The sequence below is a fragment of the Cydia fagiglandana genome, chromosome 3, assembly GCF_963556715.1.
Source record: "Cydia fagiglandana chromosome 3, ilCydFagi1.1, whole genome shotgun sequence".
Taxonomy (NCBI): domain Eukaryota; kingdom Metazoa; phylum Arthropoda; class Insecta; order Lepidoptera; family Tortricidae; genus Cydia; species Cydia fagiglandana.
In genome coordinates, this window is record NC_085934.1 from 22245676 (window position 1) to 22271772 (window position 26097).

At 37.6% G+C, this 26097-nt stretch overlaps 1 protein-coding gene across 3 annotated transcripts in view; it reads left to right on the forward strand.

Annotated features, from left to right (window-relative positions):
* Positions 1–26097, forward strand: part of LOC134680342 (kinesin-like protein KIF13B) — a 245555-nt gene that overhangs the window by 155637 nt on the left and 63821 nt on the right. For all 3 annotated transcript variants that reach the window (XM_063539462.1, XM_063539464.1, XM_063539463.1), the window contains exon 4: positions 25322–25449. In XM_063539462.1, the coding sequence (XP_063395532.1) occupies positions 25322–25449 (128 nt within the window). The remainder of the gene's footprint in view (positions 1–25321; positions 25450–26097) is intronic.

A 26097-nucleotide genomic window follows, 5' to 3' on the forward strand; every position in this document is an offset into this window, starting at 1 on the left:
TTTATGAACAGCTTTGGCCTCATGTTATAGATTTTATTGAGAGTATCTGATTCGTCGAAACAATATACACAATATTCCTTTTCATTAAGTACCATTACATTTCTGTATTAATTGTATAATTATAATATCTATTAATTATATTCAGTACTTATGTATATTTTTGAACGGATCGGTGAGCAACAAGATTCAGGGCTATAACCGCGAAAATAGAAGTTCGCAAATTGCGAGCATTTTTCTCTGTCACTCTAATTACGCCTTCATTGGAGTAAAAGAGAAAGATCCCCGCAAATTGCGAATTTCGGTTTTCGCGGTAGCCCCTCAGTCCTGTTACGAGAAAATAATTTTGGAAGACATTAATAGTATATGAATATGACAGTTAAATATCACAGTTTTTAGAAACAAAGGTAAAATTGACGAAATATTTAAAGTAAGCCGATCTTGTTTTTTAGCAGTTCTAAATAATATTAAAGTCTATATATATATGGCATAGAACTATAAACAAAATGAAATAAAAAATAATAATGAGTTCTAAATTCAAATTGAAGGAGTATACATTTAAGGTATTAAGCCCCCTCCAGACTATGCGCGTGAATCGCGGGCGAAGCCGCGAACGCGAGTGTGGAGTCTAGTTCGCTGATATGCGAAATCGACTCCAGACTCGCGTTCGCGGCTTCGCGCCGCGATTCGCGCACGAGTGTGGAGCGGGCTTTATAAGCCAAGCGCGCACCACGATATTAATTTTTGCGACACGATTTTAGAATCGCGCTGTAATATATCGCAGAAAATTCACTGCGCGCACTGCGATGAAAAAGTCGACGATTAATTTGTTCATTCTCAACATGGATTTCGTACCAGTTGCTTGTCATGAAACGTGTCTTTAATATGCGATTGCTGTATGACTTTGAGCATTTATAACACACAGGTGATCCCCGTCTATTTCCATAATTAAATGGTCAACATCTAGCGTCTCATTTTGAGACTCCATTGGAGATGCAGGTGCCGAGATGTTGGGGTTTGGAGAGCGAAATGCCGACTGAGGTCCGGCCGGTTTGCGATTTTATTATCATAGTGCGCGCGGGGCCATACAACTCCGCATGCTGCAATTCACTTTGCGACAATCGCGTCGCGAACAATCGCGGAAAAATGTGACAAATCACAATTTTAAAATCGCAGCGATTTTTTTGTCGCATATGCGCGCACTTACATATAAACACATACGTTGCATTTCTGCGACAAAATTATCGCAGGACAAAAAATCGTGGTGCGTGCTTGGCCTTACTCTAAATTATTATAATACATCAAGCATTTGCGAGATGCTCGACTTCGGTATTCAAACACAAAGCAATAGTACAAGAATCTAACTAAATGCAAAGGCCGAAGGAGCGATTCGAAGATCCGAAGCGTCCGACAGACGCGCGCCTCCCGTAACTTTTCCAAGTATTTTTAAGTACAAGTGTCTAAGTCGCAAGATCCAAACGCTGAAGTCGCATTGGGCCGAAAGCCCGAAGCATCCAGGAGGTCAGTTCTAAACACAGGTAATTAATACAAGTGTCTAAATGCGAAGGCCGGAGGCTGAGCTCCGCGTAGGGCCGAAGGCCCGAAGCCTGCAAGATGTCAGTGGTTAAACACAGAACTGACAGCCTGTACGCTTCGGGCCTTCGGCCCTACGCGGAGCTCGGCCTTCGGCTTTCGCATTTAGACACTTGTGCTATTGTTCTGTGTTAAAGCACTGACATCCTGGACGCTTCGGGCCTTCGGGCTACGCGGAGGTCGGCCTTTGGCCTTCACATTTAGACACTTGTACTATTGCTCTGTGCTAAAGCGATGACATTTTGCTAAAGCTCGGTCTTCGGCCTTCGCACTTAGACACTTTGTACTATAGTTCTGTGTATGTAGTTGAATACGGTATCCTAAAAACAGGCAAACAACCTCTGTAAAATGTAACGATGCGAGCGGTACGGCTACCATCAGTTTGGCATTGACATAAACGCTACCGTGAGCGTGAACGTAATTTACTTTCTATGCATCTCGCTCGTACTGACATATTAGTCCGAAAGAGATATACCTATAGGAAGTAAATTACGTTCACGATATCGTTTATGTCAATGCCAAACTGATGGTAGCCGTACGGAACACTAAATGCCTCGAGCTATCTCGGACTTGGCCAAATTATTTTTTTCAACAACCTAAAAAACGTAATTACATCACAGCAACTTTCGGGTCAAATATCCCAACTTTCGTGTCAAATATCTCGGCCATTTTTGATTTTAGAGTAAAGTTATTCCTACAAAAGGCCCCCCTTTGGCACAGTCTGACCAAATGAAACAAATGGTAGACAATAAACAACTAAGTGTATATTATGCCAACTAAAACATTCTACGACATGAAAGTTGGCATTTTGAAAATAGGCATTATAAAACACAGACCAAACGTTTAGTTGGTAACTGTGCGGTTGGCAAATAAAAAAAAACCATTTGATAAGTTGGGAAATGAAAATTCGGCGAAATGAAATTCCGCCAAACGTGAGTTGGGAAGTTATAATCGGCCATACCATTTTCGGCGAAAGTAATCAAGCCCATCATAAATTATAATTGAATTATCTCCAATAAGCTGATAAATTCATCAATTCAGTGTAGCAGGTCATCTATCTTGCCAACGTCGAACCTTATTGATAAGCTTTCTATATAAGCATACGTACGATCGATAGGACAAATGACCATGGTCCAAGTCAAGCAAGCAAGCTAATCTTGGTGCAAGTCAATAGCAATAGTTTTGACGACCAGTCTGGCCTAAAGGGTAGTAGTGACCCTGCCTATGAAGCCGATGGTCCCGGGTTCGAATCCTGGTAAGGGCATTTATTTGTATGATGATACAGATATTTGTTCCTGAGTCGTGGTTGTTTTCTACATACATATGTAAGTATTTATATATTATATATATCGTTGTCTGAGTACCCACAACACAAGCCTTCTTGAGCTTACCGTGGGGCTTAGGGCAATTTGTGTAAAAATGTCCTATAATATTTATTATTTATTTATCCATTTATTTATTATTCAAAGTCCGTAATCTCGTCGTGGGTTTGCAAATAAAAATACACCCTAATTATATAAGAAAAAAATATATTTTTAAATAAATGTATAATCAAAATATACATAGAATCAAATCTTTGTGATGAAAACAAAAATATGTTAAGTACCTGGGACCCCCTGCTTCGTATGCGGAGTCAATACCGACTTTCAAATGTAAAATGTTACACGAGTTATGCCAAAATATGCATATCAAATTGAATACTTGGCAAGCGACATGAAAAACTCTCGCCACTGTGCATTTCCTCACAATTTTAGCACATAATTAATTATGTCACTCAAATAAAATATTGAAGCGCACGATTTCGCTATTTTAATGTCTATGACGCTTTGTATTACGTTAGTATTGTAGAATGCGTCTGGTTATGCAAACACGAATATTTGTGAGTTGCCAAGATTGCGTTTTTGTTTATAGGAAATAGTTTTATCTGTTCGATCATAATTCCGAATTAAAGTGAAATAAAAAAGAATATGGCCCGAATTTGGCTTTAACTCCTAACATTTTCCTCAACATGACAATCATTGAAATTCTTTACTCTATTTTATTTATACTACGCTTTCGGGATATGTTCCCACCGATATGTATTGCAAGTAAATATTTATTGACTCTGATGATAACTATGACGTGAACGTAATCGTAATTTTATTTTTCAAAACACTTCTAAATGTGCCACTGACGAGCATTCCAACATTCCAAATAGCGTGGCTGCAATCCAAAATCGGTCCGTGAATGTCAAAAACGAAAAATACGTTTAACATTAGGATGCCGTCCATTTGGACGAATTCATTGGAACGGCATCCGTTTGGAAGGCTCGTCAGTGGCCTGCTTAACATTTTTATAGTAACCCCGCTGTTAGATTGGTTTAGATTATATCCGCTATCGCTCCCGACCCCGCTACCTCTTATTCCCTGCACCCGTTATCGCTAATTCGTGCACCGGGCAGACGGAAATTGGTTCAGCAGTGTTAATGCAATGCAGTTAACGTTTTACACTTTCATTAACTTTGACGACCTCCTAGCCTAGTCGGTGTCGGTAGTGGCCCTGTCTACGAAGCAGGAGGTCCCGGGTTCGAATCCCGGTAAGGGCATTTATTTTTTTACGTGAGTTATGGATGTTATCTATGTTAGTATGTATTTATCTTTATAAGTATGTACAAGCTAAAAAGTAGAGCTTAAACGTTAGCAAAAACAGGACTTAATCGCATTTAATTAAAATGAACATACATACATACATATCCACATAGGTACATACCGGTCAAAATCATAACCCTCCTTTTGCGTTGCCGTAGTCGGGTAAAAAGGAGACTGACTAAAGTTGACTTCAAACCTCGCGCAGCTAGAAGATGTCAACTTTAGCTAGTCTTCTGCCAAACCACGGGGACAATGCCGTCATTGAAATTTCGCTGGTAATTTTGAAATTTAATTATACGCGAAAAAGAAATTGGATTCGTAAAAATCAATGTAAAAATTAAAACAACAACCTATAAACTCAGCTTTAAGCCAACGTCGGCCATTCAAAGTAACTACAGTACATCATTGATACCATCGATCCAATTAAAAAAGCAAAAGTGATGGGACGCAAAACGGCCCGTTATTAAATTCCTCGGCACGGCAGTAGGGGGCAAAATGAGGGGGGCAGAGGGAAAAGGGGGGCAATTAAACAGCAGTCAAACATCGCGCGTTTTGCGTTTGTCAACCGCATCGCGGTTCTTAGCGAATTGGGTATGTAGGGTTGGGATTTTTCGTATCTGATTATGATGTAATATTAATTTGACTTGTATGAGCGAGGTTCATGGGTACTACATCAATACGTGACTATGATCAGTGCACCTTGCTCACTGGTGTGAGCATGGTATATTGGTATATATGTATATTTTTATTTACAGTACAACTGGTGCTACATTACGACACCGTAACTGTACATAAATAGGCATTATAACACTTTAAACTCTCGCGTTTTGTACACATATTTAATTACACAAACGGGTCTACCGCGATATAATTTCATTGTTTTTACCTTTAATTCCGACGTTTCAGCTGAGTTGTACCAGCTGTGGTCACGGAAAGACTGACGTCCCAACAAATGTCAACGGAGGTATTAATAAGTAGTTTAGTGGTGTTTTATATCTCCGTTGACATTCGTCGGGACGTCAGTCTTTCCGTGACCACAGCTGGTGCAACTCAGCTGAAACGTCGGAATTAAAGGTAAAAACAATGAAATTATATCGCGGTAGACCCGTTTGTGTAAATAAATAATAGGCATTATGTAGCAGTCACATGAACTACTAGTACGATACACGTGCGAACAGGTAATTCGCAACTCGTGTCGACTTATTCGGGCGTGTTTTAAAATTCGCCACTCTTTGCGAATACCTATTTTTCGCACTTCCATCGTAAATAATTACGCAAAAGAAACTTTTAAAGAAACAATTTTAATGGTCACTTGCCTTTTTTTCTCTGCGCCATTTTGCCAAAAGATACGAATCTAGGTTTTTTCAGTTCTGCCTGCAACAGTTTTAAATTAGTCCCAGCTTTACAAAAACAAGAAATACGGCGGAAAATAGTTACTTCAGATAGAACAATAAAAGAAGCATTAAAAATTCCTGGGAAATTAAAATCATTAAACATGCAGTATATGTGTTTAAAGGAGACGATTTGACACATTATTGACATTGACACTGACATTCAATACGTTAGACGTCATTGACATAAATGTATTATACAAGTTCAGCTAGTTGTTCTTATTTATACAAAATGTATATTGACATTTTAAAGCAGCGGTCGGCAACAAGCGGCCCGTGAACCTCTCACTTGCGGCCCGCAAGCCTACCTGGCTATTTTGTATGTACCTAATATTGACTACTACTTGGCCCTTGGTTGCTAAAAGGTTGCCGACCGCTGTTTTAAAGTAAGCAATTTATTTGAATAATCAGTCCGATCTGTTATTAATTTTCAATTAGGCAAACTAAAAGCATATTAACACCCTACTTATGCACATTCTTCGCTTTTGCGACACTAATATTAACCCCTTTATTCATATACGTGCTACAAACCTCAATTAGCTAATAATCGTTCGTCTTTATCTGTCATTTTGGCTTATGTATTTGTAACAAAGGGATAAAAGATAATTTAACTAAATCAGGCCCGTAAAGTTTTATGAATAAGGGGGTTAATCTGTAGCAGCCAGCTAAGCTAGCGTTCCATTTTGTCCCTATTTTATTTTTATTTTGTTGGTTCCACCTGGCGTTTTCCGGCCAGTGAGTTTTCACTTTGAATTGACAGGCCAATTCGAACGTGCATAATGACATCGCAACGATATCATTCGGGCGTGCGTCTAGCTTGCACTAGTGAAACATTCCACGGCTGTCAAATACAAACGCATTTTATTTCGTTCGTATATCAGAACTATTTTTCCGGCGTTTAAAGGCGACGAAAATTTTTCTGGACATATTTTTGACCAATTGATACAGAAAAAGAAACTCCTATACCTGCAAATGTTCAGAAAACTCGCCTTTGTACGGGACAACGGTAGACAATTTCATAGAATGCTCCTAATACATGTACGGACAAGTCCGAGCGAAATGAACGCGCTCATGATAACTCATAGACCTAGTATTACATAGATGAGCTATAAGCGTGCCTCCATGAGGGACAAAACGTACGCAAAGCGACAATATTAAAAACACGTTTTAACATTCCTGACAACATACCAAAAACAATCTACGTAAATCGGTCGGATTATTTGTTGCCCACCATAAACCATACTAAATTTTTGGTGGGGAACAAACAAAAAGTGAGACTGTGACAAGGACTTTCTCTGCTACTCCTACTGAAATTTCCATAAGTGCATCTCGTTCGGTCGTTTGGCCCCTCCCCCGTGTCATCTCTTGTATTATTGTACCTCTATGTGATAACTCAATGTACGTTCGAATTGGCCTGTAATATTTAATCTGTGGTAACCAGCTAAGCTAGCGTTCCATTTTGTCCCTATTTTATTTTTATTTAGTCCGTTCCACGTGGGGTTTTTCGGGCAGTGTGTTTTTATTTTGAATTGAGACGGCCCCAATCTGTCTGGCTGGTAGTGTGGTTGCGGGGAAATTGTTAGGGCAGCGGTGGGTAGATTGGACAATGGATGAAATGGACTGGACATTGTTTTTTAGAGTTCTGTCCGACAGAGAACGCGCAAAGGTTTTCAGTACGACTTTTTTCGTACCATCCCGTATCCCAGAGTCTGTATTATAAAAAGTGTACCAACATAAAGTAGTCAAGTGTAAAATGTGGGTGCACTCATCATACGGCCCAATTAGAACTTTAAGATACGTCAATTAATACATATAGAAACGATATCGATTAGATGTGTCAGTGTCAAAAGTGACGTTTTCGTTTGAAGAACTAATCAATATCGTTTCTAGATCTATTAATTGACGTATCTTAATGTTCGAATCGGGCAGACGCTCAAATATATATGTCCCATAGCTCTATGTCCCATATGCGAATTAAGAACCATGGGACATATTTTTGGGTAAGTTGTATGCGCCCATATTTTGTACCTAGACTAACTGCCGTATTCGAACTTCAAGATATTCACAAGACACGACAGGTACTAGATCCATTCTGGATACGTTATAGTTTAGATATCAACTGGTTCTCTTTTGCAGCGCAATTTGGGAAACCAATGTCACATTTACGTTAGATAGAGTAAGATATCTATTAGATGTGAATTGGATTTCTAAGTCATATCCTGTGGAAATCGTTCAAGAGTATCTCCAGAATCGCGCAAATGTCAAATTTGACCGGTTAGATCTTAAACATATCGTAATCGTATCTTGGTGATGTCTAAAAGATATCTAATAGATGTCCATTTCAAAATTCGAATCGGGCCCTAAGCTAGCTAACATTTATTTACATTCTCTAGCGCTAATGAGATTCTACTCGCATTAAACAACCGCTCGAGACGACGTGCGGTAACTCGTAGACGGCGCTACGTGCTACGGCGTAGCGCACGCGATGTCTACGGCGTAGCGTCGTAAATGTTGGTGGTTCCTACAGCTGATGAAAACCGCTGTAAAAATGGCCAAGTCTCAGTTTTACTCGCGCTCCGAGGGTTCCTCACCGTCACACAAATATGTACTAAAAAGAGTTTTTTCTTAAACTTTTAGTATATAAGCATGTAACGAGAAATACTAGATGAATTGCTATTGTAGCGGTAGTAAAAACATATCTGTAAAATTTACTGTGTACCGGTACGCATTTACGTTAGGTTATGAGACTCAGCTCACTGACCGACAGACAAACTGAACTGACACCGAATGACACTTTACGGATCAGATACGGGATCCTGAAAACATCATGCAAGTTTTTAGGCAAGGTTCAAGATTTACAATGTTGTAGTAATTATTTTTTTTTCGACAGTTATTTTTCATGTCACTGTAAATGTATTGACTTGTGAAAGAGCCGTTGAGGCAGACAGAATATTTTTTTTTAATTGTGAATTTTTTGGATGTAGGAAAAAAAATTTTTGAAGGGAAATATAGACGACATACATAAACGAAATGGGAGTAATTTTTATTTAATCTGCCTATTTTTCTTTAAACACAGTGAACAGTAGTTCGGTAGAAAAAGGTCGGGTGGCTCACTCAACTAAATTTCAATACGAGAGAGAGGCGCTATTTATGGCGCGATTCGGGAAATGAATTAGGGATGCACTAGATATGAAATAGAAAAGATATGTGACGTTCCACTGCAAAAGGTACCTTATGGCGGCCGCAATAATATCGGAGTGGCGTTAATAATAGCGTAAGCGCCAACCGCCATAAGGTAACTTTTGCCGTGGAACGTCACATATCTTTACTATTTCATATCTTGTGCATCTCTAATTCATTTCCCGAATCGCGCCGTTAGGCGACTGAGCCACTGTTCCAGCTGAGCCACTGTTTCCTACCTAACCTACCTGCATTTGCGAACTCCGACCATTATTTCGCGAACATGTTTACCGATAAATGTTAGCTCAGTAAACAGTAAACAGCTGAAAAGCTATTGAACTTCTATTTCAGACCAAATTGAAACTCCAATTATGTTTTGTGTTTAATCAAATGCAACGTTGCATACTTGATTGCAATGTATGATTATAATTGTATTATCTTTTAATTAGCTTGAATTTAATGCTGTTTAATTTAACATGAAAACGATCTCTCTGCTTTAAAATTGACTAGTGTAAAATGCCTTATTATGGCATTTAAGCAGAATTTTTTACTTTGATTAGTTTTTATTTTGTGCAGAAATAAATAAATAAATAACAGAATAACCGGCACCATAGAGAAATAAGTAAGCAATTCTTAAACGACATCTAGCGTCAAGCCGCGGATTTATCAGTACCGCTACTTGACACTAGATGTCACGAGTGTCGTGACTGATGAAAAGTGTCTGGCTCAACAATTTACAATTAATATTACAAGCAGAAGGAGATGAAAATAGAGTTCCGGATAATCCGGTTATAATATTACCTGATAGTTGTTGAGCATTACACTTTTCGTTCACCGCGATATTGTATATCAGCATGCGCTTATTACTGGTAAATTTTTTAAGACTCATATACTAACTACCGGAATTCCGAAATATCGCGCACTTTTTTGAAAACAGTCCTCCATATTCCTAAGAATAATCTAGCTCCCCTTTGTTGTCTGTTTTTCCTTTACTTTATTTTGATTTAACATAATAAAGAATCAAAGAGCGCCCGCAGAATCCACCGCCTTGCTAAATGTTTATCCCAATTTATGTAACTGCTTCGGAAAAAAGTCAGTAAACGAAGTGGAAAGAGGTATATGATAGAGGGTAAAAACTAAATTGAGTGGAAAAAATACTATATAAGAACGGTTGCCATGATTATTGTTCATTTTAGTGTTCTCGAAATCGTAGTGGCGTGTCATCATTATAATCAAAGTAAATACGTACGTGTAAGGGGGAGGCCTATGTTCAGCAGTGGACGTCTTATGGCTGACATGATGATGATGATGATGATGATGAAATACGTGTTGTATGAGATGTATGTAGGATGACGATGATTGATGAACTACCCTCTGTCCTTCCTCGGGTCACAATCTATTTTTATACCAAATTTAATTAACTCGGTCCAGTTCAAAAGTAGGGTATTGTTTTGTAATTTGCCAGCAGTACTTTATTACTTACCTACAGGATAAAAAACACACCTATTTCTTTCATTTTTATAAATCCTCGTTTATAAACGTAGTTATCCCGATGAAGCAATCTACCGGAGCCACTCTCGTCTACACACCCAATCACCCGAAATTTAATCAACTCGCCATATGTATATCGCTATAGGCCGTGAGTCAGACACAAATTATTACTAGGTGATAAAGATAACTCGTTAAGTGGTTAAAGGAGATGTATTATGAAGTCTCGTGGAAGTCAGATGTCGCTCCGTTGGTTAATTCTTTAATGCCTAATTATGTACATGGCTTTATCTACGCACATATTATAAACTCTTTGATGTATTCAGGAACCACATACATATTCAGAGTATGTAACCTTTGTTCAGCAGTGGACGTCTTATGGCTGACATGATGATGATGATGATGATGATGAAATACGTGTTGTATGAGATGTATGTAGGATGACGATGATTGATGAACTACCCTCTGTCCTTCCTCGGGTCACAATCTATTTTTATACCAAATTTAATTAACTCGGTCCAGTTCAAAAGTAGGGTATTGTTTTGTAATTTGCCAGCAGTACTTTATTACTTACCTACAGGATAAAAAACACACCTATTTCTTTCATTTTTATAAATCCTCGTTTATAAACGTAGTTATCCCGATGAAGCAATCTACCGGAGCCACTCTCGTCTACACACCCAATCACCCGAAATTTAATCAACTCGCCATATGTATATCGCTATAGGCCGTGAGTCAGACACAAATTATTACTAGGTGATAAAGATAACTCGTTAAGTGGTTAAAGGAGATGTATTATGAAGTCTCGTGGAAGTCAGATGTCGCTCCGTTGGTTAATTCTTTAATGCCTAATTATGTACATGGCTTTATCTACGCACATATTATAAACTCTTTGATGTATTCAGGAACCACATACATATTCAGAGTATGTAACCTTTTTTCTGCCGCGAACCCTACTTAAATAGTCCATTACCAGCCTCCTGAGACCCGGAAGCATTTGTTTTATCTTTGAATTTGGAACCCTTTAATCACCGATTTAAAGTTCAGATTAGACTGTGGAATTTGTACAAAAAAATGTACGCGGGGTCCTAGGAGGCTATATCGGTAATCGTTATCAGTAGGCACAGTCAGATGAAGTAATCAACCGAACCCACTCCCGTACATTCAATCACCGAGATTCAATCAACGCGGTATCGGTCGATTGAATATTCATTCGGACGTAATGCCGGGATGTGGGTATAGCAAGAGGCACATTAATTAGTTACCGTAAGATTAATTCTTATTTGGTATTTCTTTTCGTCTTGTGTCGTGATTAGGGGTCGATTATAGCTGTATAGGGGTCATCCATTAATTACGTCACACAAATTTTACGATTTTATGACCCCTCCCTCCTTGTCACACCAGGCCCCAATTTCACATCGGTGACGGGTGCGACGAATTGTAAAATCACTGTTGCTGACGTCACAGGCATCCATGGGCTACGATTACCACTTACCATCGGGCGGGCCGTATTCCTGTTTGCCACCATCATTGTATTATTTAAAAAAAACGTTATTATATCGGAAAAAAACAGATATTTCTCCTGCGAAGTTTCTGACAATTGTCAAAGATTTAGAAGAATTGTAGGTAATTCTTGACAGGTAATGAGTTATATGTCGCAATTTCGTGACAATTGTAGTGTTTCTTCTGACAATTGTCATAAACTTAGCAAGAGAAATATTTGTTTTTTTCCGATATCATAAAGTTTTTTTAAATAATACAATGATGGTGGCAAACAGGAATACAGCCCGCCCGATGGTAAGCGGTAACCGTAGCCCATGGATGCCTGTGACGTCAGCAACAGTGATTTTACAATTCGTCGCACTTGTCACGTTGGTGAAACAGGGGCCTGGTCACATTTGGAATGGCCCTCCCAACACATGTAACAACATGTCACATTTTCTTGACCCCCTTCCTCCCCTTAAAAGTGCGATGTAATTAATGGATGACCCCATATCTAGAAAGGAGGTAACATTAGGTATAAGGACCAATAGATTTATGATTTATGAACTACAAAATTAATGTAAGTATGTAGAAATGTTGAGACTGCTTTTTGCCCCTAGATCCGACTATTAAGAGTAAAAATTACGTCAACAACAGTTGGAAAACTCATTTAATCATTATCAATTTGCACTGCAAACTCAATCTTGTTACGTGTAGGTACGATTCAAAATCGCATAAATAGGATTGCAATTATGACCTTTCTTGTTGATAAGATACTTTTGTTTTCTACGTTCCATTATACGGATGAGTCGGGAAAGGCGCTAATAGTCTTTTAATAGGCGGAACGGAACGCAGAAAAAAAAACTATATTTGTGAGTGGCAGGAAGATGAGCTTTATTACTTTTTCTTTTATTGTTGAGCTCTTTTGTAGGCAAAGGAGTTTTAACGACTGTCAGTTCCTAATGTTTGTGTCAGTAAAGTTAGAAATTGCAGTTTTTTGTTTGATGTTCTTAAGAATTATTGTTAATTAGTGTTTGTTTTTGTTTCAGGTATGATCTTCGAAGATTTTTTAATGAAACATGGGTTTGTTAGATTTGCCGTGAGTAAAACTTTAACTACGTCTACCACCAAAGGAGAAAAGTTCATCCCCATTGCTTTACTTAATACGTTTCTGCCTGCAAAAAGGAGGAGGTTCTTAATTTTAATTTGTTAGGAACTTTGTTTTATTTCTCCTTATTTTCCATGCATGTTTCTCGAAGACTGCTCTCGGGATCCATGAATAATTAAGGGAATCCTGTAGATATTTTAGTTGCACCAATGCCGAATTGGATATTTTTTGGTTACCTATTACTATTTTGAAACATTTATTGTTTCATTTGCCACATTTTCATATAATCAAACGCATTTTTGTCAAAAAGCGTCAGGATTTTGGACGGGTCACAAATCTAACTTAACCTGAGTTTTACATAATGCCTTTTACAATATTTTTTTTGTGGAAAACGTTTTGGGTGAAATGGATTTTTGACAGACAAAACATTGAACATTCATTTCTAAAAATTGCGTTAGGATACCGTAAATATGTTTTTGAAAGTTAAGTTGGTACCTACCTAATCTGAAATCAGTTGCTTAGTCATGTATTATAATTAAATAATAAATAAATATTATACGATTTTTACACAAATTGACAAGGCCTACTGTCCACGAGGCGTAGCTGCATAGACGCTGCACGCATCGCCGTGCAGCATTCATGCAGCCCGGCGTACTGACGTTGTCCACGAAGCGTAGCGTAAGCGTATCGTAGCCTGCATTTTGCTTTCATTCGTGATGATGTCGTCCAGTGATGAAGAAGTTATTTTGACCTATTATTATCTTCGAAGTCGGCGACGACGCCGTTTATATTGGATACATCCATATATAGAAAGAAACATACATTGTAGACTGTTCGTAGCTGCAAGAGAACTATCAGCAAATGACAACGTATTTCATTCATTTTATAGAATGAGTAAAAGGACATTTCCACTATTTGCACAAACTTTGCAGCCGTTCCCGCCATTTTTTCTCACAAATACTCAACGTGCTGTCCGTGCGATGCAGCCCGGCGTATAACACGCAGTACGCCCGGCGGCATGAAGCTTACATGCAGCGTCGCTGACGCGACGTTGCTGCTCCGTGGACAGAGTTGTGCGGTTTTGTATGTAGGCTGCAAGCAAGCGTACACCAAGCGTACAATGACGAATACGCGTCTATGCAGCTACGCTTCCGTGGACAGTAGGCCTAAGCCTCACTGTAAGCTCAAGAAGGCTGTTGAAGGTGTTGTGGGTACTCAGACAACGATATATAAATACTTAAATACATAGAAAACAACCATGACTCAGGAACAAATATCTGTATCATCATACAAATAAATGCCCTTACCAGGATTCGAACCCGGGACCATCGGCTTCATAGGCAGGGTCACTACCCACTAGGCCTTCAAATAACTGTATCTTTAACTTACAGTCATGTAGCAATCGATCGGTTCGCTATGTGTACCTCGATAAATCGAGCGAACGCCGTAATCCAATGAGTCGCGGCTTAGCCGACCGCTTGAGGGTTTTATTTCTATCGCTTCCACGCGAATGTAATGCAATTTATTGCAACTGTCTTGTAAATGTAACATGTGATTAAATCTCCACTTACGAGCGTTGAAAACGGTCTAATCTAATTGAACAAGAAAGGATATTTTTAAATTACTAACTAAACTACTATTACAATATTTAGCGTTGTCAAACTGCGCGTTGTACAGTCAGCAGCAGAAGTTGCTAAGCGGGCCAGGTGTTCAAAATTATCTTGACGCGACTTGCTTGTTTTTTTTTTTTTTTTTTAATTTAAGGATCACCAACGGATAATACATGTACACAATTACATAGGAACAAGGACATTTAACATTAACAGATGCTTAGCCACTTATAGGTGACCACAGCTCACGCAAGTACTATATCAAAGAGAGTATACATATAAACAACTAAAATTAACTTAAAGTTACTTAAATTTACATAAAGCAGAGAAATATAAACAAGAGAACATGTAAGCATGCAGACATAGAATTAAAATAGTAATAAAGTACCATGGGATGAAGAGTAGAGGCCTTTCCTCTAATGTGACTTATTTAGATGCAAGACAATTGAGTTTCTGAATTTTAACTCTGGATCATTCAGTATATCTATGGAGTCAGGGATGGAGTTGTATAGCCGCACCATCCTAGAGATTGGCGAATTGGTGCCTAGCCTTGTCCTCCTAAAGCGCTCTTTAAACAGTTTGTAGGTCCCTTTTCTAGGTAATCTATTAGGTATGGTAAAGTTCACAGTTTTTAGCAACTCAGGACAGCATATACCTCGGCAGTTAACTAGCTTATGAAGGAACATCAAGTCGTGAACTTTTCTTCTGTTACTGAGAGTAGAGAGTTTGAAAAATTTTAAACGGTCTTGATAGGATCTCAAACACCGTGCTTTTCCGGATGTATAGCTCAATATAGCCAGGAAGCGTTTTTGCACTCTCTCGATCCGGTTCTTGTGGACTTCGTAACAAGGTGACCACACCTGAGGGCAGTATTCCAGGTTACTTCTGACAAGAGGAGCTTGTTAAGAGGATAAGAGCGTGTCAAGGTAATTTTGAACACCTTGCCCGCTTAGTAACTTCTGCTGCTGGCTATAAAGTTGAACCGTTCGCGGAACATCACACATGGGGTCATTATTGAGTTCTTCTTCAGGCTTTTATAGTTATTCTACTTCGTTAGGTTTTGAGATTGTCCAAGGCTAGGATTCAAGGAGATCAATCATGATAATGTTGTTTAAAAAGCCACTCTCATTTAAATAAAATATCTGCTCTGTGACTTAGCTTGCAGGCGAGCGTGTGTCCCATTCTTCTAACTAGGCCACGCTCCCTCATTCTTAAAGCCTTATGTCAATGACATAAAGCCTTATTTTACCGTAAGTGGATTTTGTAGATATGGCCTTTTAAAATTGAACGGCCTTTCAGGTCATATCTCTCGAGAACGTAAGATTTACATAGCTTCTTTCTTGCATCCTCCGAATTTCTAGTTATACGACGAACTAGGATAATGTTACAACTTTGAGCTATTCACTGCTCTTGGGTGTTTTACGTAGAAAAGTTCTATATTTACTGGTCTAGTTGGTTAAATCGTATATTGTTGGGTAAATAACCGTCGTTAAAGTCGGTAAAGGTTTCATAGTTGTTGTTAAAACTAAGTAAACAGTAGTAAAATTATGTAAATGCTAGTTTACATTTCGTGGCGTGCGTGAGATTTTATGTTATTAATGTAAAATTGACATTAACTTGCTTAGGAAACATTAATTAAGACTGAACTGCACAGAATGCGATTACATAGATTCGCGCGTAGTCACGCCAATTAGAACTAGTTTTAGTATGCATTAGTAAATAAGGTAAATAGGTATAGGTATTCTTCGTTAATGTAAAATAATAAAATTAGGCAAAATCTCCACAATACTATAGTTTGTCAGAGGATTGTCTCATTTCAATCATAGACAGAGAGAATCATACTATCTTAGTCTTACAATTTACAATAGTACTAGCATCCAAAAGAAAAGGATGACCTGGTTCTTACTGACTGACAAATTGGTTTGACCAACTATAGTTCTATAATTAATACCCTGAAATAGAAAAAAATTAACAAACCTTTCTAGGTATTACGTTAAATGGAATTCAGCGAAGCGTTCTAATAACTTCCTAAATACTTATACTTAACTAAATAATTCAGTTTGATTATTTCTCCTTCAATTTCCAATCCAATGAAGCCTGAAATCCTCCGCAAATTGACTTTCGCGAAATAACTTTTGACATGAAGGTGGAAAGTTAGGCATAACGGGGTCCACACTTTTAATAATAACCTAACCTTTTACCAAGTTTGGAACCCTTCTGTGTTTGAGTAGTTTTGAAGCTATGCCCTACCAGGGTATCAGTGCCTCTTACTTTGCAAATAACATCTGTGTAATGTAATGTACATGATTATGCAAATAAATAAATACAAATACAAAGGTAAAGTATCATTATTAAAATATTTATAGGTGTGAAAACTTTACCTCGTGTCTTTCCGGTTGCGTCCAGAGACTCATAAGCAACTTGGCGTAAACATATTTTTTGGAAAAATAATTAAGAAAAAATATTGTTGATATTGCAAGCTGAGTAACTTTCTTTGTTCATTAGTTATTAAACATACTTCATTTTAGACATCAAAATTATAGTTTGTCAAAGAACTGTCTCATTTCAATCATAGACAGAGATAATCATACTATCTTTGTCTTACACTAGTACTAGCGCCCAAAAGAAAAGGATGAGTATAGTTCTCCTGGTTATACATAGTATACTTAATAGTTTGTCACCTAAAACACCCCTTCCCTTCCCCCTTAATAATATTCTCATACTATTGCACTTCTTTCATTGTTTTTTTTTGTCAACACGACCACAATATTTGTAGTCCGAAAATATTGAAACCAGTAAATCAGCTACCCGTAACATATTTTAATGTACCTAATGTATGGTCGGTATATCAAAGGAGTTGCTCTACCATGCAGCTTGGCTTGATGCCATGCATAATATGGTACTTTTTAATATTTCCTGAGCTACTTTCTAGACGGTTCAACGGTAGTCTAGACGTTGAAAAGTTTGAATTTTAAGGTGTTTTTATGTTGGTGAAATAGTATTTTCTCGTAGATATTTATGAGCCGTTTTTCCTAAACTGGTCCTATAAAATTATACGGTTACATTTTTGTCTGTTGTTTTATCATGTTTAAAAAGAATCTTTTGACTATACCTACTATTTAATACGAGTATATGCAGGGTTGAACTGAACATAGGAAAACTACCAATAAACAATTTCTTAAATTTTTATATTATCAGTGACTTTTTGAAAAAAGGTGACCAAATTTTTACGCGGTATTTACCTAATGTTTGGCCTTTAAATATATAGTCATTGGCGCCTCGTTGTAATAGTAAATAATGTGTTTTATTCTGCATTTACAAGAGAATTCACATTACTCTCAACGATATACGATAAATTATAAATTATATCGCTACGTGTAAACGCTTGTTAAATTATATCGCTACGTGTAAACGAGCGAATAAACTGCAAATTGAAAGCACCGTTGACATTCTAGTTTCATATTCAAAAGCAATACACTTTGACAAAAAGCCAGTTTAGCCAATTTGCGATTTAGATTGCACGGACTTGGCAGCATTGTGCACAAGTAAATAAAGTTCACTGACTGATCTAAACCTTATTCTAAAGGAATAAGATCTACCAATGATCAATGCTCTTAGTAAAGGAGTGGACTAATTTAACTAACGATATTTGAACCTTATGGCGACGCTATAGGGTGTAGCAGTGGTCAAAGTTAGTGCACAAAGTTCTCTTTTGAAGCCAACTGTAGTGCATAGAATGTACAAGTTTGGGGAAACTTGTTTCAGTCTTGTTTTGTTGGTAGTTGGTTAGTTTGACGTTGCCAATATAATGGTGAAGTAGCTTTTGGAGTGAAGTTGTAAACTTGTATGTTTATTTAGATACATATACAATATACGTCACACCGCGGGCCAGGCGCTAATTTCGTCGGTCATCGCATTCTGGGGGATAATTCGTAAAGTGGTTAAGGGCGATGTGTACATGTATGAACCTTAATCAACGTCAGCTGCCGCTCCGTTGGTGGTTTGAGGAACAGAAGCCATGCAAATACGTAAAAGAAAAATAAATATCGTCAGCCGATATAGAGAAAGAAATCATAAGTATATAGAGTGAAAGAAGAGAAACTCATATCTGAAATTCAAGAAAGAACCTTAGCTCAAGGAAAATAAGGAATCAGTTTTCTTAATCTTCTTTTAACTAATCGAGCAATCTCAAAGATTTAAGGTAGGATCCAGGAGAAGGTATCAAATAAATCCTTCCAACCATCACTATATTAGATTTCAAAATAATAAAATTGTGATTTACTTCAGTGGTGCCAAGAACGTTATTTTTGTATATAAATAAAGCAATCTCAACTCTAAAATGCCTTCACATGTGAAACTCCGCATTTTGACGCAGTTCAGCTTTATTTGCAAAGTTTTTAAATCAGCCCCAGAAACGGCGTTTTTCCACCCTAGAGAGTAATTAGAGTCAGAGTGTCCAATTAAGTGCAAGGCGTGCTGAAAGTGTAGGTCGTGTAGGTGTGTAGAATGTGTGAAGAAACTACACAATTTTAGGTTTGTAAAATAATTATGTGCAAATTAAGAGTGATATATTTTTTTAGGGTTCCGTACCCGGTTCCGTACCCAAAGGGACTATTACTAAGATTCCTCTGTCCGTCTGTCTGTCACCAGGCTGTATCTCGTGAACCGTAATAGCTGTTGTCGCCATAACAACAAATACCTACTAAAAAGTACGGAACCCTCGGCGGGCAAGTTCTACTCGCACTTGACCGGTTTTTTATCAAATAGATTCACTCTTAAATCTGAAATTAGTCAAAATCCTTTAAGGTGGAGCTTTGAGACGTGCTTAAAAATATGCTGCGCTATTTTTGTGTAGCTTACGTGTAATATTTTCAGCCGTCTAAATGGGGCTTTAATGTTATGGCTCCTCTGTACGATGAGCCAGCGCCGGCCACTCCAAGGGACGCCTTTATGCGTGAGAGTGATATTGCTATCTCATTGTACCGCATGGCTGCGTCCCTTGGAGTGGCCGGCGTTGGCCCATCGTGTAGAGGAGCCATTAAAGTCAGGAGAGTCAGTCGTTTCTGCACACTCCATATCAAAGTCAAGCGTGTACGCAACGAGGCCTGACATTACTGCTGTCTGTACTTTTGTAGATAGATAGGTAGGGTCGGAGAACAAAGACTGGGAACAGGTGACCTAAAACTGCAGGTGCCAGAGGTGTGTCGCCGGGGTGTGGTCCAAGCGGCAGCGGATTCGAAAGCAGTGGTGTCGTTAGCAGACGTCTATGCTTAATACATTTTGTTTTGCTAAAAAGCAACACCAAGTTTATTAAAATTGAAACAAGAAAAAAAATACATAATGTGTTAGTCTATTGAACTTGCTAACTATGTAAACATAAATGATAATAAATTTACTAGTGACTTTTGTTTACATAGTTAGCAAGTTTCATAGAATGACACCTTATATAAAGAGAGTTGGTTGGTAGTTGTGGGTTAGGGCTAGGTCTACGGTACGGCTGCCCAGTCGTCAAAGCCTAGATTTTTTTGTGGATTAAATCTGTGCCGTGTTTCGCGGATACACATGCTTGTGGATCTGAAATTACTTATTTATTTAGTTGTGTTGGTATAAGATCTGCTATTGATAATTTGTTATTTAACACTCGTTCACACATCTGTTTCATGTATTTGCCTCACTGACCAATTAAAACGTATACCATCAGAATCACCCATAACAAAATTCCTTCTATTCAGTTTTTTTTTAATTATCCTACACTCTGAACTTTTCTGGATTAGGTACCCGAATACACCTTAATATACAGTTTTTATCTCTTTACGATGATACAATACCGCAGTTTATAAATTATAAATAATACTTTAAGCATTAATCAAGTTTCTCATCACTTGAACCAATTCCTGACTATCCAATGTTTGCGCTCATTAATTGTCGAATGCGCTTCGCTCCGTATACCTGGCCTGGCTATGTCTAGATCTAGGTATACCTAGCTATACGTCTTGAACTAAATGGATGAGGTTCTCATTAAAGTGGTTTGTGTTATGTTTATGTTAGTGCTTCGAAGTGGTTTATATAGCAAGCTTAGTAAAGCTTTTCCACTACCTATACCATCTAACCACACTTTTATCTAACATTAGCTTAATTAAGATAATATACCTTTTAATCATAAGTGTTTGTTGCTAAGCCTCCATGAATAAAGTATATTTGAACTTGAGCTTGAACACAATCTCACTGATGGTAAGTGTGGACAAATATAAAAATTTTTTTTTTTTCAGAACGTTCACCCGCTCTTGATTTAAAAATTCATTTATTTAGGTATGTTTTTCGATATATCTAAACATACAAACATTTTTAATATTAGTAAGCTGATATAGTTTTCACGTTAATGTTTAGTCATATATCATTATTTATGTTTAATAAGCTAAGCCGATAACCGGAATCGTTCGTTAAGACCATTGTGGCTGTAGTTAGGACGACATTTTACCAAAAGTTATATCGCTGTAATAGTTTAAAATAGCTATCTCGGGTCAGTTCGAGATAAGGTTTGATAGTTTGATAAACGGATTATAACTAATGCTTGCTTGCTTGCTATTTATAGTTCTTTTTTTTTTAGCATTTTATGCAATATACTGCTTGCTTGCTATTTATAGTTAATTTTTTTAGCATTAGAAAGAACTTGAAAGAAGGTATGCGATCTTAACATGCCTTTTAATTGAAAAACGCATTTTAAAAATCAGTGACTATTACTTATGAAAGCAGAAGAATATAAATGATTGTATTAGATTCATATTTGTTACATATTTGCCGTAACTTATTTTTAAAATGTGTTTTTCAATTAAAAGACACATTAAGATTGTTTACCTTATTTCTAATGCAAAAAAATGAACTATAATACTTATAAAGACATGATGCCATTTTGGTGAGATTTCAGAGGTAGATACTTTTGAGTATTTGAGGCGTAGTCTGATCCGCTCCTTGGATGCTGACTGTACCTTAAACAAAAGCACCGAAAACAAAAGGCCTTCCTCCGATTTGTCTTGTATAAATCAAAACCGCTACAAGACACGGGTAACCATAATTCTCCGACTGCCACTATGGGGCTGTCAGCTTTTAGTGTCAACACCTCCTGTACGCGGCAATTTAGAGAGACTTTGTTTTTCATAAGTGAACAGGCTTTCTAAGTATATACATATTCGTTGCTTGTCATGAATGGTGGCACAACTCAAAATGAAACGCTATTGCATTTAATATTCTATCTTTTACTGGTAAGATTTAAAATCGAACGGCATTGCATTTTGTTTTGTGCCGCTTTTCATGATAAGCAACGAATTATAATCTTTTTTATACTCATACTTGGAAAACTCGGTGAAAACACAACAAAAGATCTCGCTGAACCGAGAACCTTTTCGACGGTTAAAAATGCGTTGCTCCGTTGCTCAGCTATAGACACAGTTGTTTTTTTGTGTCGCATACCCAGCCCCTCGTATTTCCAGCCAGTTCCAATTTCCCCTTTCCACTCGGAGCTCTCAACATGAATGGCTGGCGCGGTGCCAGCGCGGGATCATCATTTCTCAAGCCTGGAGCTTGCTATACACATACGCATCGAGAATATTCGTTGATTAAAAACCATAGAGTAATATGAGTAAAGAAAGAGTAGTAACTCCATACATCAGGGGCCAAATTCGACATGTACAACTGTCAGATTTCGCGTCCACGTCAAATCAACAGTTGATTTTATTGCATACTGAGTGTTGATTCCATCAACGGTGGATAATAAAGTAAAATAAATAAATAATATCATTTGGTACAACCAAAACTCCACTCTAAACTAAGGGTGGTTCGGTTTGTTTTGCTTGTCACCCTAACTGTGGATTGTTAATGTCAAATTTTGACATTGTACGTATTCGAGAACTTATGATTTTTCCCACATCAACGGGAAATCAACACGATACCTCAAACGTCGCTTGTCGAATAGGGGTCCAGTTTTCTTACCAAAACGCGAGTTATTTCGTAGTCGACATCTCAGACATCAAGTAGTGGAACTATCAGCTAGTCAGTCACTAAGAGTGACATTCCATTTCCAACTGCAGCTGCAATACTGTTCATTTTACTATGGAAACGCGTCGCTGTCATTGTCAATTTCCATAGTAAAATGAACAGTATTGCAGCTGCAGTTGGAAATGGAATGTCACTCTTATACTACTAAAACAATTTACAACTAATATTTTAAGCAGGAGTTGAAAATAGACATCCAATCTGTAAGTCGTTTTTTATGATATTGCCTTAAAGATCGGTTTTGACTTATCTGTAAAAAAGTTTAGTTACATTAATAAATCGAATCTCACCCAGGCCTACCCTATTTTGAACGAACGTATATATATTTGAATAGTTTGCGGACGCCAGGTGGTATGTAACCGTCGTATAATTTCCCTATATATTTCTCATTTCTTTTGCTCCTATATTTCCATTGTCTTCGAATGCTTGATTTTCGAATGTAAACTTTATTGTTTAGAGTGTAAGTTGAAATCGATTTGTAAAAATGTGGAGGTACATTATTTTCATACTCGTTGACATTTTCTTTATATTAGTTAAGTCATTCCTAAGACATATCTGAAATCATTCTGATTTTGGTGTTGATTGTAGATCTCAATGTGTGTGTAAGGTTGTTAGAATTGTCTCTATGAGTATTAGTTGCCTGTGGAAAGAAAAGTACAGTCTGCGATAAAAGCTTGTACCAAAAATGAAATTATTGAAAAAAACTTATTTTTCTCCGGATACGTTTTTATTTTAAACACAGCTAAGCTCGCTCGTTTGATTTTTTTGATTTATTTAATGATTATATAAGAGTTAGAAGCGAAAAATGACTTCTATGCAAATTCTGAAAGGTCCTAACTCTTAGAATAATTTAAAAAATCTAATCAAAACAAACTAGCGGGCATAGATCTGGCATAATTGTGTAAAACTAGGACTGCGTTTGTATGGAGAAGTAATCGACCAATTCCCCTTAAAAAGAAAAGCTTGGTATCAAAAAATTTCCTTTTTGTTTCAAAAGCTCATTCAACTGTAAAGCCTGCATTGTTTTAAATACTGTAAAAGGGCGTACAACTTGTACACGTGTAATTGTATCGGTATTGTTATAATTAATTAATTACTAAGCCTGCTTGATACTGGTCCGTGAGAACGGGCAGATGCTTCATCGTTGTGACGATCGATCAACATTCAGGGGTTAACTAAGTTACGAGCTGTTGACAGGTTATGTTTTGAGGCTTAATAACAATAATAACAAAGGTAAACCTTTGGACAATAGGCTGGATGATGAGTTTTTAGGGTTCCGTACCCAAAGGGTAAAACGGGACCCTATTACTAAGACTGCTGTCCGTCCGTCCGTCCGTCTGTCACCAGGCTGTATCTCACGAATCGTGATAGCTAGACAGTTGAAATTTTCACAGATGATGTATTTCTATTGCCGCTATAACAACAAATACTAAAAACAGAATAAAATAAAGATTTAAGTGGGACTCCCATACAACAAACGTGATTTTTGACCGAAGTTAAGCAACGTCGGGCGGGGTTAGTACTTGGATGGGTGACCGTTTTTTTTTCCTTTTATTTGCATTATGGTACGGAACCCTTCGTGCGCGAGTCCGACTCGCACTTGCCCAGTTTTTCTTTTAGGTTACCAGATGACAGAAATTTTCCTGACATGTCAGGAATTTTTGCCGTTTGTCAGGAATGCGGCCGGAATACGAATATGTCAGGAGTTTTAGTGAATTAGACTTTTATATTATGCACCTAAAAAGGTACATTATTTAAATTTACTTACATAAATCCAAACCAAATTAAATTAATATAAAAAATTATCAAGCATACATAGATATCGCTTACGGCTAGCCGCTTTCGATTGAGATTTGCGATAGGTAATTGCGTATTGCTTATGGTGTACTATTTATACAGTTCACCATACTCGACTTATAATTTGCTAATAATGTAAACAATAAATGTATTCTATTCTAAAAACACAGCATGAAATAAATATTCCTTAAGCTAAACTAAATAATAATATAAGTCCCCAATCCGCATTGGGCTAGCGTGGGAACTATAGCCCAAGCCCTCTCGCGCATGAGAGGAGGCCTGTGCTCAGCAGTGGGACGTACATAGGCTGAAATGATGATGAATGATGATGATGAAATAATAATAAATGCTTGCATTATACCATAGCCACTTAACATAACTAAACTTGACCATAGTACATATTTTAAAACCAGAAAATGCTCTTACAAGTTAAACATTAATCTGTCCGTTTATCATTTAAGCTTTGAGTTTAAAACAAAATGGCCAAAAAGGACGCCTCTCACGAGCCTTTCTAATTTCAAGAGCCGGTTGACATTTCCTGAAAGCACCCGACTCATATTGCCAGTTGCCACGCAATTTTATAATATTTTGTCATTATAATACGGTTCAAAATTGTATAAACTAGTATATGATACAAAATTTAGAGATTTATAAAGTATGCATTTCACATCCACTCTCCGGTAGTTGTTTTAATACTTTTCGAGACCTTAGAGGGCTCAGAGTGAGTCTAAGGGATGATTTAGACGGCGCGCGAACTATCATGCGATTTTAGTTACATTGCGGACTGTTGGTTACGTCCAATTCCACCGACCGATCAAAACCCGCAATGTAATGAAACTCGCATGCGAGCTCTCGCATCTTCTAAATGGGCCCTTAAAGATTTATAGCTCGAAGAGATCCCGTGCAGACAAAAGTTCACCTTTGAACATTTCTATTGTATTTATTTTTAGGCGGAACAATTTATTTCTTTTTCTTTTTGACCTATCCTTTCTTCCACAGGTTCCGGAAAATCGTACACAATGATGGGGGCCCCGGGGGCTGACGAAGGCGGCATCATCCCCCGGTTATGCGACGCCCTCTTCGAGAGAATTGCGAGGCAGCAGTCACCGCCAGCGCTCACATATAAGGTATAGGATAGATATTTACAGGGTCTGCAGGGATTTTGATAGCCCACGCCGTGCAAGTGTTATTTTAAACGTCAAACTTCTATGAAATTATCACGCGTATTCGGGAAACGAGATAATCACAAGATCTAGAGACGATATAGAGATCAACTAGATTTACATTAGATATCGACTAGATGTGACTTGGATATCTAAGTCATAACTTGTCGAAAGCGTTCAAGAGGACCTCCAGAATCGCGGAAACGTCAAATTTGACATATCTAACTTACAAATGACTATATCTTCTCGATATCGTATCTTATTCATCTCTAGATTTAGATCTTTAGATTTTTAGATGATCTCTAGTGCTAAAGTTAGAATAGGGCCGTATGACGTATAAATAACACTTGCACAGCGTGGGCTATCAAAACCGCTTCATACTTTTCTTGGTTTAACTCTATGTACATATCTAAGTACTACCACTATGATCTTAGGGCTAGATATGCGGGATGAAAATTCAGCGCAGAAATGGACCAGATTATTTATGAATTTCTGTGCGACTTAGATATACATAGATGTGCTCATAGTTAAGTAACGTGCTGAATAACGCTCTTTCAAAAGGCTCATCCAGACCGGATAACAATTGACAATTTGATCAGAAATAAGTTTTTG